This window comes from Petromyzon marinus, chromosome 22, assembly GCF_048934315.1.
Source record: "Petromyzon marinus isolate PM22_M1 ecotype Great Lakes invasive population chromosome 22, UKy_Petmar_22M1.pri1.0, whole genome shotgun sequence".
In the NCBI taxonomy this organism is placed as follows: Eukaryota; Metazoa; Chordata; class Hyperoartia; order Petromyzontiformes; family Petromyzontidae; genus Petromyzon; species Petromyzon marinus.
This window is the reverse complement of record NC_133688.1, coordinates 8,126,339-8,141,514: the sequence shown is the minus strand read 5'-3', so window position 1 is coordinate 8,141,514 and position 15,176 is coordinate 8,126,339. Positions and strand designations below refer to the sequence as shown.

At 47.8% G+C, this 15,176-nt stretch overlaps 1 protein-coding gene across 7 annotated transcripts in view; it reads right to left on the bottom strand.

Annotated features, from left to right (window-relative positions):
- Nucleotides 1-15,176, bottom strand: part of FANCA (FA complementation group A) — a 137,790-nt gene that overhangs the window by 77,267 nt on the left and 45,347 nt on the right. For all 7 annotated transcript variants that reach the window (XM_032959126.2, XM_076068687.1, XM_076068686.1 and 4 more), the window contains 4 exons: nucleotides 12,666-12,776; nucleotides 10,478-10,573; nucleotides 5,092-5,157; nucleotides 1,164-1,252 (listed from right to left, as the gene is read on the bottom strand). In XM_032959126.2, the coding sequence (XP_032815017.2) occupies nucleotides 1,164-1,252; nucleotides 5,092-5,157; nucleotides 10,478-10,573; nucleotides 12,666-12,776 (362 nt within the window). The remainder of the gene's footprint in view (nucleotides 1-1,163; nucleotides 1,253-5,091; nucleotides 5,158-10,477; nucleotides 10,574-12,665; nucleotides 12,777-15,176) is intronic.

Here is a 15,176-nt window from a genome sequence, read left to right as displayed (position 1 = left end):
TATTGCTAACCCAAGTGGGACATGGTTGTGATGTAAAGTGAAAAAACTGTGTGAAACATCGCTCTGCCAGAACCGAGACAACGTGTAATACAGCAAAGAACTTAACACAGAGTAAGTAGAACACAGCACTCATTACGTCTCACATCACACAGCACTCATCATCACATTACAGAAAACAGAACTCACCACACGTAGCAGGCTTTCGCGACCAATATTATTCATAATAAAGGCTTTTGGGTTAGATCGCGTTATTTATAAATGTGTCGCAGCCCTCCACCACCCGACACGGCCAATCAGTAAAAAATATGTCACGTTGACAAAAGACAAATAGTTCACTACTTTAGCTCACCGGTGTGTTGAAGAGTGAATCCACAACATTTACAATTTTGAGTACGACGTTTCGCTGGTAATTACATCCAGCATCATCGGGCGATTTGCCAGAATAGTGGTATGAATCCCTCGACCATCTGACACATTCAAATTGGTGAAATGATCACGTGTGCAAGCATTTAATGGACCAATTATATATTGTTTCAACTCATCGGTAATATGATAAAAATTCTCACGACCAAATTAAGCATAAATTATATTGGCTCCAAAAACATAAGTATTTGTGATGATTCCGAACAAAGATTATTATTATATTTAAAAGGTTAAACCGGTCCACAGTTGTCTCACTCTCCTGCCGAGGTTTAAAATGCAGCCAGAGTTGTTACTGCTTGGTCTAAAACGTGGCTGTGTGCATGAAACAACAGTGTGATGACGAAACAGTGTACTGGGAGTACAAATCCTATGGTCACAATTGCACATTTTGCTTTTCAGAAGACACCTTGTAGGGTTGTTATTATTATTACTCCTGTTATTAATTTATTACACGTATTTGCCCATCGAAGCTTCACTAAATCTGAAGACTATTTCAGGAGGGTCCTGCCACATTTTTTTGCAATGTGAAATCCCATCGAATAATTGGACAGTGAGTTTTCAGATTTGAGACGATTGGCCAATTCCAGTTAGATTATGTTTTTGTACTTTTGGAAGAAATTGGAAAAACTGTAGGAAACCCATGCAAAAGAGAGAGAACATACAAACTCCACTGTGCCACCCTGTTGCCATATGGAGCCCTGGCACGCGGCACTGACAGGAATGGGTAGCCAGGGGCTCACCTCGCCTCCATGACACTAGACGGGATCTTTCCCGTGCGCTCAAATGCCACCAGCGTCTTCTCCACGTCATCCTCCATGTGATGGGCGCTCTGACAGACACACAGGAGTGTGACACTACAACATCACACACTGCGGTGCTTTTTGTGTTCAGTTTGTTGTCCTTCCCCGCACCTCTGATTATCACGGTTAGCTATGTACGGTGCAAAAGAGGTTCGACATACATTGATACAAACAGGAAAGACACTGCAGGTTTCTGCGTCATGACCCACTCGAACATTAAAGTCACCCAACAGGATGACTATCCCGAGGGGCCACTTTAGCTAGCACCTATGACATGAGGTCATAGAAGGCATCTGACTCATCGGCCTTGTCTGTAAGTCACCACCACCAATCTTTGCCTCCTGTTGATGGGGAGGCAAGCACACAATAGCTTGGGAATCACAGCTTCCCACACATTTCCTCCACCCTTCCATACCCCTTCATAATTTTGACCAAAACCAATGCCTCTCCCTGTTGTTTGGCAGTTTCCTGCCACGAGTGGAGAACTGTCTACCCCTCATGGTGACTGGAGCCAGAACTAGTCCAATGGACCTGCTATATTCCACAGAGGTCCAGGCAGTAGTCCTCCATTTCTCGAGTGGATAACACTACATCACACACATAGTGAGACACCACATCACACACGCCACATAGCGCAACATCACACACGCCACATAGTGCAACATCACACACAGAGTGAGACACCACATCACACATGCCACATAGCGCAACATCACACACACAGTGTGACACCACATCACACACGCCACAGAGCAACATCACACACACACAGTGAGACACCACATCACACACACCACACAGCAACATCACACACACAGTGAGACACCACATCACACACGCCACATAGCGCAACATCACACACAGTGTGACACCACATCACACACGCCACATGGCGCAACATCACACACACAGTGTGACACCACATCACACACGCCACAGAGCAACATCACACACACAGTGAGACACCACATCACACACGCCACATAGCGCAACATCACACACATAGTGTGACACCACATCACACACGCCACATAGAGAAACGTCATACACACAGTGTGACACCACATCACACACGCCACATAGTGCAACATCACACACACAGTGTGACACCACATCACACACCCCACATAGCGCATCACACACACAGTGTGACACCACATCACACACGCCACATAGCAACATCACACACATAGTGAGACACCACATCACACACGCCACATAGTGCAACATCACACACACAGTGTGACACCACACCATACACGCCACAGAGCAACATCACACATACAGTGAGACACCACATCACACACGCCACATAGAGAAACGTCACACACATGGTGCGACACCACATCACACACGCCACATAGAGAAACGTCACACACGGTGCGACACCACATCACACACACCACATAGCAACATCACACACACAGTGTGACACCACATCACACACGCCACATAGAGAAACGTCACACACACGGTGCGACACCACATCACACATGCCACATAGCGCAACATCACACACACACACAGTGAGACACCACATCACACACGCCACATAGCAACATCACACACACATAGTGTGACACCACATCACACACGCCACATAGCGCATCACACACACAGTGTGACACCACATCACACACGCCACATAGTGCAACATCACACACAGTGTGACACCACATCACACACGCCACATAGAGAAACATCACACACAGTGTGACACCACATCACACACGCCACATAGCAACATCACACACATAGTGAGACACCACATCACACACGCCACATAGTGCAACATCACACACACAGTGTGACACCACACCACACACGCCACAGAGCAACATCACACATACAGTGAGACACCACATCACACACGCCACATAGAGAAACGTCACACACACGGTGCGACACCACATCACACACGCCACATAGAGAAACGTCACACACGGTGCGACACAACATCACACACACCACATAGCAACATCACACACACAGTGTGACACCACATCACACACGCCACATAGAGAAACGTCACACACACGGTGCGACACCACATCACACATGCCACATAGCGCAACATCACACACACACAGTGAGACACCACATCACACACGCCACATAGCAACATCACACACACATAGTGTGACACCACATCACACACGCCACATAGCGCATCACACACACAGTGTGACACCACATCACACACGCCACATAGAGAAACATCACACACAGTGTGACACCACATCACACACGCCACATAGCGCAACATCACACACATAGTGTGACACCACATCACACACGCCACATAGAGAAACGTCATACACACAGTGTGACACCACATCACACACGCCACATAGTGCAACATCACACACACAGTGTGACACCACATCACACACCCCACATAGCGCATCACACACACAGTGTGACACCACATCACACACGCCACATAGTGCAACATCACACACACAGTGTGACACCACATCACACACCCCACATAGCGCATCACACACACAGTGTGACACCACATCACACACGCCACATAGCAACATCACACACATAGTGAGACACCACATCACACACGCCACATAGTGCAACATCACACACACAGTGTGACACCACACCATACACGCCACAGAGCAACATCACACATACAGTGAGACACCACATCACACACGCCACATAGAGAAACGTCACACACATGGTGCGACACCACATCACACACGCCACATAGAGAAACGTCACACACGGTGCGACACCACATCACACACACCACATAGCAACATCACACACACAGTGTGACACCACATCACACACGCCACATAGAGAAACGTCACACACACGGTGCGACACCACATCACACATGCCACATAGCGCAACATCACACACACACACAGTGAGACACCACATCACACACGCCACATAGCAACATCACACACACATAGTGTGACACCACATCACACACGCCACATAGCGCATCACACACACAGTGTGACACCACATCACACACGCCACATAGTGCAACATCACACACAGTGTGACACCACATCACACACGCCACATAGAGAAACATCACACACAGTGTGACACCACATCACACACGCCACATAGAGAAACGTCACACACGGTGCGACACCACATCACACACACCACATAGCAACATCACACACACAGTGTGACACCACATCACACACGCCACATAGAGAAACGTCACACACACGGTGCAACACCACATCACACATGCCACATAGCGCAACATCACACACACACAGTGAGACACCACATCACACACGCCACATAGCAACATCACACACACATAGTGTGACACCACATCACACACGCCACATAGCGCATCACACACATAGTGTGACACCACATCACACACGCCACATAGTGCAACATCACACACAGTGTGACACCACATCACACACGCCACATAGAGAAACATCACACACAGTGTGACACCACATCACACACGCCACATAGCAACATCACACACATAGTGAGACACCACATCACACACGCCACATAGTGCAACATCACACACACAGTGTGACACCACACCACACACGCCACAGAGCAACATCACACATACAGTGAGACACCACATCACACATGCCACATAGAGAAACGTCATACACATAGTGTGACACCACATCACACACGCCACAACGCGCAACATCACACACACGGTGCGACACCACACCACACACACGGTTGCGGTAGCGTGATACCACAAAATCACACACCCACCATGTAGTGTATCTGTGCATATCTACGTATAGGAGTCTGTGTGTACGTGTGTAGGAGTCTGTGGCTGTGGAGTCTGTGTGTGTGTAAGTCTGTGTAACTTGTGCGACTGAAAGTTACCCACCGATCCGTCCTGCACGCGACGGTCTTCGACTGGGTCAGCGTAGAGACCCATCTCCTCTATGGGCTCCTGGAACCACACGGATGTGAAGCCAAAGAAGAGTGGGATGCTTCATAGGAGTTCACAGCAACACAACACAGAGGATGTATGCAGCATTACACGTACAACACCTCTCGGCCTCATGCAGACCACCCAGGTACAGAGAAATGAACGTGTGGCCACATTGTCATTTGGGCGACCAACTCAAAGAGTGGAGAAAATGTCACGGTCCCAACAGGCAGCAGGTTAACAAAGACCCAACTATGGACCCAGGTTCAACCTCATGAGGACACATCAAGGCAGTACAATCATCAATGTTCTGCACTGCCATATGCATGTGGGAGCCCCATACAGTGAGGGAAAAAAGTATTTGATCCCCTTCTGATTTTGTACGTTTGCCCACTGACAAAAAAATGATCAGTCTATAATTTTAATGGTAGGTTTATTTGAACAGTGAGAGACAGAATAACAACAACAAAAATCCAGAAAAACGCATGTCAAAAATGTTATAAATTGATTTGCATTTTAATGAGGGAAATCAGTATTTGACCCCCTCTCAATCAGAAAGATTTCTGGCTCCCAGGTGTCTTTTATACAGGTAACGAGCTGAGATTAGGATCACACTCTTAAAGGGAGTGCTCCTAATCTCAGATTGTTACCTGTATAAAAGACACCTGTCCACAGAAGCAATCAATCAATCAGATTCCAAACTCAGCACCATGGCTAAGACCAAAGAGCTCTCCAAGGATGTCAGGGACAAGATTGTAGACCTATACAAGGCTGGAATGGGCTACAAGACCATTGCCAAGCAGCTTGGTGAAAAGGTGACAACAGTTGGTGCGATTATTCGCAAATGGAAGAAACACAAAAGAACTGTCAATCTCCCTCGGCCTGGGGCTCCATGCAAGATCTCACCTCCTGGAGTTGCAATGATCATGAGAACGGTGAGGAATCAGCCCAGAACTACACGGGAGGATCTTGTCAATGATCTCAAGGCAGCTGGGACCATAGTCACCAAAAAACAATTGGTAACACACTACGCCGTGAAGGACTGAAATCCTGCAGCGCCCGCAAGGTCCCCCTGCTCAAGAAAGCACATATACATGCCCGTCTGAACTTTGCCAATGCACATCTGAATGATTCAGAGGACAACTGGGTGAAAGTGTTGTGGTCAGATGAGACCAAAATGGAGCTCTTTGGCATCAACTCAACTCGCCGTGTTTGGAGGAGGAGGAGGAGGAATGCTGCCTATGACCCCAAGAACACCATCCCCACCGTCAAACATGGAGGTGGAAACTTTATTCTTTGGGGGTGTTTTTCTGCTAAGGGGACAGGACAACTTCACCGCATCAAAAGGACGATGGACAGGGCCATGTACCGTCAAATCTTGGGTGAGAACCTCCTTCCCTCAGCCAGGGCATTGAAAATAGATCGTGGATGGGTATTCCAGCATGACAATGACCCAAAACACACGGCAAAGGCAACAAAGGAGTGGCTCAAGAAGAAGCACATTAAGGTCCTGGAGTGGCCTAGCCAGTCTCCAGACCTTAATCCCATAGAAAATCTGTGGAGGGGGCTGAAGGTTCGAGTTGCCAAACGTGAGCCTCGAAACCTTAATGACTTGGAGAAGATCTGCAAAGAGGAGTGGGACAAAATCCCTCCTGAGATGTGTGCAAACCTGGTGGCCAACTACAAGAAATGTCTGACCTCTGTGATTGCCAACAAGGGTTTTGCCACCAAGCACTAAGTCATGTTTTGCAGAGGGGTCAATTACTTATTTCCCTCATTAAAATGTAAATCAATTTATAACATTTTTGACATGCGTTTTTCTGGATTTTCCTGTTGTTATTCTGTCTCTCACTGTTCAAATAAACCTACCATTAAAATTATAGACTGATCATTTCTTTGTCAGTGGGCAAACGTACAAAATCAGCAGGGGATCAAATACATTTTTCCCTCACTGTATATGTGTAGTGACATCGCTAGATGTCAACATGCTGTGGGGGCAGTACCGGCCCTAGAAGAGCCCGGCGTGCGGTGTAGCAACATCGCCGGATTCCACAATGTTGTGGGTGTAGTACTGGCCCTAGAGGGGCACGTTGTGCGCTGAATAATAGCGCTGGATGGCACCACGCTTTAAGTGCAGTGCCGACCCTACAGGACAGGGTGTGTGGGTGCCGACCAAAGGATAAGGTTGTGTGAGGCCATGGCACTCTGGTTGACCCGGGAGGACACGTGACCGGTTAAGTTGACATAGGGGCCCCAAGAGGGGGCTGGGGGGGGGGGGTCACGTGATCGGGACCCAGAGCCTTCCCGAGGATTCTGGAAGGTGGACGTGGCCAAGGGCGAAGCCGGCCACGCCACAGAGAATATAACCGAGAGGGACCGGGGTTGGTGTTCATCCTGGAAGAAACCCTTCGTCTACGTTCTCCGTTCAACGAATCTCCAACACGTGGACCCGGGCCGAAGCTGGTCCCGGTCCGTAGTAACAGTTACGTGGTAACTAGTGTAGTTACTAGTGTAGTTACTAGTGTAGTAACTAGTGTAGTTAGCCGAGTGGTAACCACCTTAGGTTGTTAATCCGTTAAGGGGAAGTTACTCAATGTGTTGGAACTGAATAAATGTGTTGTGAGTCCAACTGAGTCGCCGATGTTTCTCTTAAGAGGCAACACATTTATTATAACATCAACACGTTAAGACAAAGGAGTAACTGCCCCTTTACCAGATACAGCCTAGGGTGGTGGCCACCCAGCTAACTACTCTATACGGAGGGGTTACAGCTACGAAGGGTCTGACCCTCACTCAGGTCCCGGCCACATGTTGATGCCTGTAGAGCTTCCAGCTTATAGGACGTAGAGCTTCCAGCTTGTAGAATGCAGCGACCCCGGTCCCTCTCAGGGACCCACCTTATATCCTCCTGGTCGGGGCCGCTCCGCCCTCGGTCCCGCCCGCCTTCTCGAGCGTTCTCGCTTCATCTCGTTCCCCCTCGAGAGCTCTCCCTGGACACGTGATCACCCCCTAGCCCCCCCCACCTGGGGCCTTCTCTGTGGACACTCCAGATCACGCGTTTACGGGGTCAACCAGAGTGCCATGGTCCAGGGCAACCCTGCCCCTGGGCCGACACTCTCCCAATCCCCACGCTATGCGTGGTGCCCACGCTATCCCAGCGCTCACCAAGCCCCGCTGGGGCTGGTACTACACCCGCCCACGGGGTGTACGCGATGACGGTGCATCGCACACCGTGCTGTGCTAGAGCCGGCCTCACACAGCAACCCACCCAGCGCTGTCCGCGACGTAGGAACATCGCACAGTGACATCCTCGATGTCACTACAAATGTGTTGCCTCCAAGTCTAGGTCTGCGACTCAGTTGAACATATGTAGAAGACTTTGAATTATACTGGGATGGGCCACATTTCTCAACTCCCTTGAATTGATTATCTGAACTTCAAAATTACTAATTCGTGTGAGAGAAAAGCGGAGAAACCAGAGGGTACCAGGCATGCACAGGAAGGGGCCCACACTCAAAGATCCGCACAGGCAAGATTCATGAATAGACACGCCTGTGCTTTCATCACCATGCCACCTCGCAACCCCAACACACTGCAGCAGCTGCTACTGGCAAGCAGCCTCCACGCAAACGACAAGCAGCTCGGCCCAACTGCTGACGGTCGTGGCCGTGCGGAGTTAGCATCGTTTATCTCAAAGTGCAGTCCTGAGGGACGAATAAAAAGCAAAGTCACGGATAACCGCGACATCTCCCCTACCAAATTACACTGTGGCCAAAACGGCATCAATCTTTTTTCGCTCGAATTAAAAGCCTGCCACTAGCAGAGTCCGGGCTCGACTAAACTCATTTCCTGTGAGTGTAGACGGGAGAGAGCGTGTTTGTATTGTGATAATGTGAGTGGTTGGGTGGGAGTGTGCAGGGTGACAATGTGAGTGGTTGGGTGTGAGTGTGCAGGGTTGTAATGTGAGTGGTTGGGTGTGAGTTTGAAGGGTGGTAATGTGAGTGGTTGGGTGTGAGTGTGAAGGGTGGTAATGTGAGTGGTTGGGTATGAGTGTGCAGGGTGGTAATGTGAGTGGTTGAGTGTGAGTGTGCAGGGTGGTAATGTGAGTTGTTGGGTGTGAGTGTGCAGGGTGGTAATGTGAGTGGTTGGGTGTGAGTGTGAAGGGTGACAATATGAGTGGTTGGGTGTGAGTGTGCAGGGTGGTAATGTGAGTGGTTGAGTGTGAGTGTGAAGGGTGGTAATGTGAGTGGTTGGGTGTGAGTGTGAAGAGTGATAATGTGAGTGGTTGGGTGTGAGTGTGAAGGGAGGTAATGTGAGTCGTTGGGTATGAGTGTGCAGGGTGGTAATGTGAGTGGTTGGGTGTGAGTGTGCAGGGTGGTAATGTGAGTGGTTGGGTGGGAGTTTGAAGGGTGACAATGAGTGGTTGGGTGTGTGCAGGGTGGTAATGTGAATGGTTGGGTGTGAGTGTGAATGGTGGTAATGTGAGTGGCTGGGTGTGAGTGTGCAGGGTGGTAATGTGAGTGGTTGGGTGTGATTGTGCAGGGTGGTAATGTGAGTGGTTGGGTGTGAGTGTGCAGGGTGGTAATGTGAGTGGTTGGGTGTGAGTGTGAAGGGTGGTAATGTGAGTTGTTGGGTGTGTGCAGGGTGGTAATGTGAGTGGTTGGGTGTGAGTGTGCAGGGTGGTAATGTGAGTGGTTGGGTGTGAGTGTGCAGGGTGGTAATGTGAGTGGTTGGGTGTGAGGGCGCAGGGTGGTAATGTGAGTTGTTGGGTGTGAGTGTGAAGGGTGGTAATGTGACTGGTTGGGTGTGAGTGTGCAGGGTGGTAATGTGAGTGGTTGGGTGTGAGTGTGAAGGGTGGTAATGTGAGTGGTTGGGTGTGAGTGTGCAGGGTGACAATATGAGTGGTTGGGTGTGAGTGTGCAGGGTGGTAATGTGAGTGGTTGGGTGTGAGTGTGCAGGGTAGTAATGTGAGTGGTTGGGTGTGAGTGTGCAGGGTGGTAATGTGAGTTGTTGGGTGTGTGCAGGGTGGTAATGTGAGTGGTTGGATGTGAGTGTGAAGGGTGGTAATGTGAGTGGTTGGGTGTGAGTGTGAAGGGTGGTAATGTGAGTGGTTGGGTGTGAGTGTGAAGAGTGATAATGTGAGTGGTTGGGTGTGAGTGTGAAGGGAGGTAATGTGGGTGTGTGCAGGGTGGTAATGTGAGTGGTTGGGTGTGAGTGTGTAGGGTGGTAATGCGAGTGGATGGGTGTGAGTGTGCAGGGTAACAATGTGAGTCGTCACCACGAGGTGAGTGAAGAACCCCAAAAACGTGAACGTGCACACGAGACACCGAGTCTCCCACACCTTGAGGTCGACGAGCCTGGTCCTCGCCAGGGACACGTATTCCATCAGCGCAGCGCGTTGCTTCAGCTCCACAAACGGGGGGTTTAGGATGTGAATCTTCCCACGAGAAGAAGGAAAAACAACAATCACGGCACTGCCTAGTGTGGCTTTGCGAAGAGCAATTCAGAGATCAATATCCCTCGTGTGAATTGCTGCTGCTGCTGCCACCGCCGCCGCTGCTGTGCCTCCCATTGAATTTGCAAAGTGGTTTACAATGCGCACATTGACTAGCGATGATGTGCTCTGCAGCTGGCTGTGCACAGGAGGGTTTGGTCAGTGTCTCCGCTGTCACGTTCCCGGCTTCCTTTCCAACTCATGGAGGCGCTGGGCGATGTGATGATGGGGTGTGCATATTTGACCAGATCACATGCTCAACTGTTTTCGGGAAAATTGGCACACCACGTGGGTTTCAGTGGTGGGATCGGATGCTAGCCGCTTGTTCTTAGCAAACAATAGTTTGAAGCACGGAAACAAAAAACACTTTTACCACCGCCATCTTCAGCCGTGAACACGACCTCGTGACAGAGAAACGTACAGCAGGATGACGTTTCAGTCAAGAGCTCTTCTCTGATATTAAGAAAGCAAGGGGCAGCCAGAACAGACTTGATTCACCCTCAACAGTGAAACAAATACAGAGGCTTGTCATCCTATCCCCTACAATTTTGTAATCTGCGATTCCCCTTGCGAGCCGCACAATAGCGTTTTGCTATTACCTGTGACTGTGAAAAGCAAAGAGTGCCATTGCCCAGATTCTCCGCAGACCATAGATCCTGTTACCTGCAGGATATCATGATGGAATCACTGCCATGCGACACTACTATCTATAAAACATATAGGTAATAAGAGGTCTCCCTTTATATCAATTTCATTTGCACCATAACAGCCGGCATTTAACCTGTTTCAACTCTAACCTTCTAGGATGGTCGTATTTTCACCAACTCTTTTGAGTTGATGATCTATAAAACATAGCCACACACCCATCATCAATAAATGCTTCTGTTGTGATGGGTTTTCTCAACATTTACAGATTTGAACTAATGCCCAGCCCATGCTGATCAATGGTCTCGGTAATGGTGAGCCAATGGAGCAGCACGTGGCATCAAAGCTCCCCCAGCATTCGTGTGCAGACAACTCGGAGAGGTGGGCCATTGGGTAGCGCATTCGCCACTTGCCGCAGATCTTCTCGGTTTGAATCCAGGTGGTCACCCTGGTTATTGCATGCAATGAATTCACCTTAAATGCACTCCATCTGCTTCACACTGAATATCATAGATACCCTGACATTCTATTTTAAATTTTATTTTACCAGGTAAGGGCCACTGAGCAATATAGCTCTTTTTCAGAAGCGATTTGATGATAGCTCAACAAAGTGGCACATCACATGGAAATATAATGCTGCCAAACACTCTTAAACACACGTTGATAAATGTGGGAAAACCGCAGGACCCGGAGAAAAATCCACGTGACCACGGGGTGAGAGACATGCAAACTACAAATATACAACAGGCATCTGGTTCGGGATGGAACCCACGACCTCCTGCATACCAGGTGAGGGAGTTAACATTTAACCACCACGGTGCTCCGAATTGGCCATTAGAAACAAGTTGGCCATTGTGCCAAGCATCATGGTTAAAATTGCCAATTTCGAAAAAATTCCCTGCAAATGACTCAATTGGGATTGCGCATGGACATCATTGCCCTCCATTGACAGCCTCACAGCCACTTTCAGGCCAGTGCCAAGTCACCTCGTTGTGCCACCCCGGGACAGCTGCCACTGGTGGGGGGTGGGGGACTGCTTTGAATTTCTACGAGCTGAGATGTAAGGAGCTTCGAGAGGCATTTAAGGCAATACCATATAAACATAAAGACTGTTATACATACGTTTTTTTATTAGATCCTTTAAATACAAATGTGTCGTGAAACTCGCCACCACCCGACAAAGCCAATTACTAAGGTTTGTCTTGTAAACAAAACATGCCAATTCGTTACTAGTTCAGCACACCGGTGAGTTAGAGAATAAACCCACTACAACATTTACAATTCGAGTACCGTGACGTTTCGCCGGTAATTATAACCAGCCTAATCAGGCCTACGTGTTAAACTGACAAAAGATTGTTTGTGATTATTGTCACCCCTCTGCTCGACTCACCTTGAGGTAGTGTGGAGGCTCAAATGGCACCAGCTCCGACAGGAACTTGAGGAGGAACAACAGCGACTTCTTGCTGCCCACGTGGAACCCTTTGGCGTCACCGAACGAGCTCTGGAGAAAGCAACACCCGAGCGAGCGAGAATCAAATCCCTGACGTCGCTGCATTCACACAGATCGCTCCCAGCGGCGCTCACCGGCCACAACAAGTAAACTCCTCCACACACAGCCAACGAGCATCTCCAGCGACCGAGATCCAGGTTGGGGCAATGAGGGGGTGATCGTAAACCCCCCTGACCCCTGCCTCCTTGGAATCCCAAAACGTGGTATTTTGTTAATATTTACCAAAGAACATATGCTTTTGTTATTAATGCAGGGTCTTATTAATTTAAATGTCACAAGCGCAGAGATCTGACTCTGCCAGTGTGGCTTACTCAGAGGAGCCGCTAGTGCTGCACACAGCTTGGAGTTAAAACCATGAACGCTCCGTCACCACCAGACAAATCACCCGCATCTTTTATTTTTAAAAATCGCTAACGTCTCACCTCTGATATGTTGTCATCATCTACCATAATCAATCCACTGCTGGATGAAGGCCTCACCTAGGACTACTGCCACCACTACGAACCTGCGATGTAATAAGTCACCGAGCACCTATACATGGAGCTGAATTAATTTCTCCATCTCCTCACTGCACTGCCTCTCAGATCCATTGCATCGTTATATTTGACCACCGGCCATTGTCCATGCGTACGACGCGTCCCACCCGAGCCCAAACATTTTTATATCCTGTTCGAATGAGATTATGAATCTGCGTATGGTCACTAATCAATCCATCATGAGTTCCATTCTCCGTCTCTCCGTGTAAGTGCAAGCATGCTAAAATAATTATGTCAGGATATTAAAAGGCCAGGGAGGCTTATTCATGGTATGTAGACACGTATCGCGAACGTTCACGTGCATTGAAAAAACATGAAATTTGTATTTTGTGCGTCCGAAACACAATGTGTGTCTGTAGATTCCGTGTCAGACTGGGGAACAACTGATTCTCAAGAGGAACAAAATAAGCAAACAAGCCTCCCTCACATATATTTCGGTCCACATAAAACAAAAAGCATTTTCTACACATCCCATCAGTCACACAGCCCCCAGCATTGCTTCGAGATAAACAAACTCTGCACCGTTTTTGACCTCAGTAGGATTGGTTCTACATAATAATAAAACCTCTATTTTAGAAAGCGCCCTTCATATTGAAGCATCTCAAAGCCCTGTACATCAAAAATAAACGACACACAAATATAGATAAAATCTAAGCAAAATAGAAATCTGATAACAATATCAATGACATTCGAAATTCCCACAAAAAACCTGAGAAAAGCGAATAATAATAAAGACTTACCCAGTAAGGCCCACAGCTCTTTTTCAGAACCGACTTCAGAAGCGCAAATGATAATTTAACAAAGAGGCTTATCACATGGAAATTTCTAGCAGCCAAATACTGTAAATGCATCTTTATAAATGTGGAGGGAAAAACCAGGGGACCCGGAGAAAAATCCACACGACCATGGGGACAGAAACACACAAACTCCAAATATACCACAGGCATCAGGGTCAGGATGAAACCCACGACCTCCTATATACCAGGCGAGGTAGTAAACATCTTGCCGCCACAGGGCCCACAATAACAACAATTACAGAGTAATCAAATCAGACAAAACTGATTTTCATATCTTAAGTTACGGGAAAAATTCTGCACAAGTAGGTGAGTTTTAAAACGCAATAAAAAAGTGAAAGACTCAGAATCTGTCCTAAATGGACTGAGGAAGGGGGATTCCACAATCACGGAGCCTGGCTGCAGCAGGCTCCGTGTTTCCCATACAACATCAACACCACCACCACCACAGTCTTGTCTTTGAAATGATGAGTAGAATCAGCTGATCTAAGTTTTCTCAGTGGTATATAAAATTAGAGCAGATTGGCGAGAGGGAGCCAGTGCAGGGACAAAAGACTAGGAATCATATGTGGGCATACAATTTAGATCTGGTTAAAACCCAGGCTGCTGACTTTTGAATATTTTTTTATATATTTAAAACCCTTTTTAGAAAAACCAGCAAGGCATTACAGTAATCCAACCTATATGAAAAAACAGTCAAGCACCAGCTTCTCAGCATCAGGAATGGACAGCATAGGTCTTAGTCGAGGTATGTTGGTAATATATAGTCGATCATCGATTATCCAGTGGCTTAGGAGGGAAGGGGGTGCCGGATTTTCAAAAACGCCGGATAATCACATCATTATTTAAATTAGCTTATTTTTGCATATTCTTGCATAACATTATATTTTAGGTGTTGTGGAAATTATTTTTTAGTATTTTAAATTTGTTTACGATATCACATTGGCATGAATAAAATACTATTTTTTAAAAATATCCTCCTGTAAAAAGTTACCATATTTACTGCACTGTACTTACCACTCCAATCTCGAAGACTCTGCATGGGGTGATGTAATATTCAT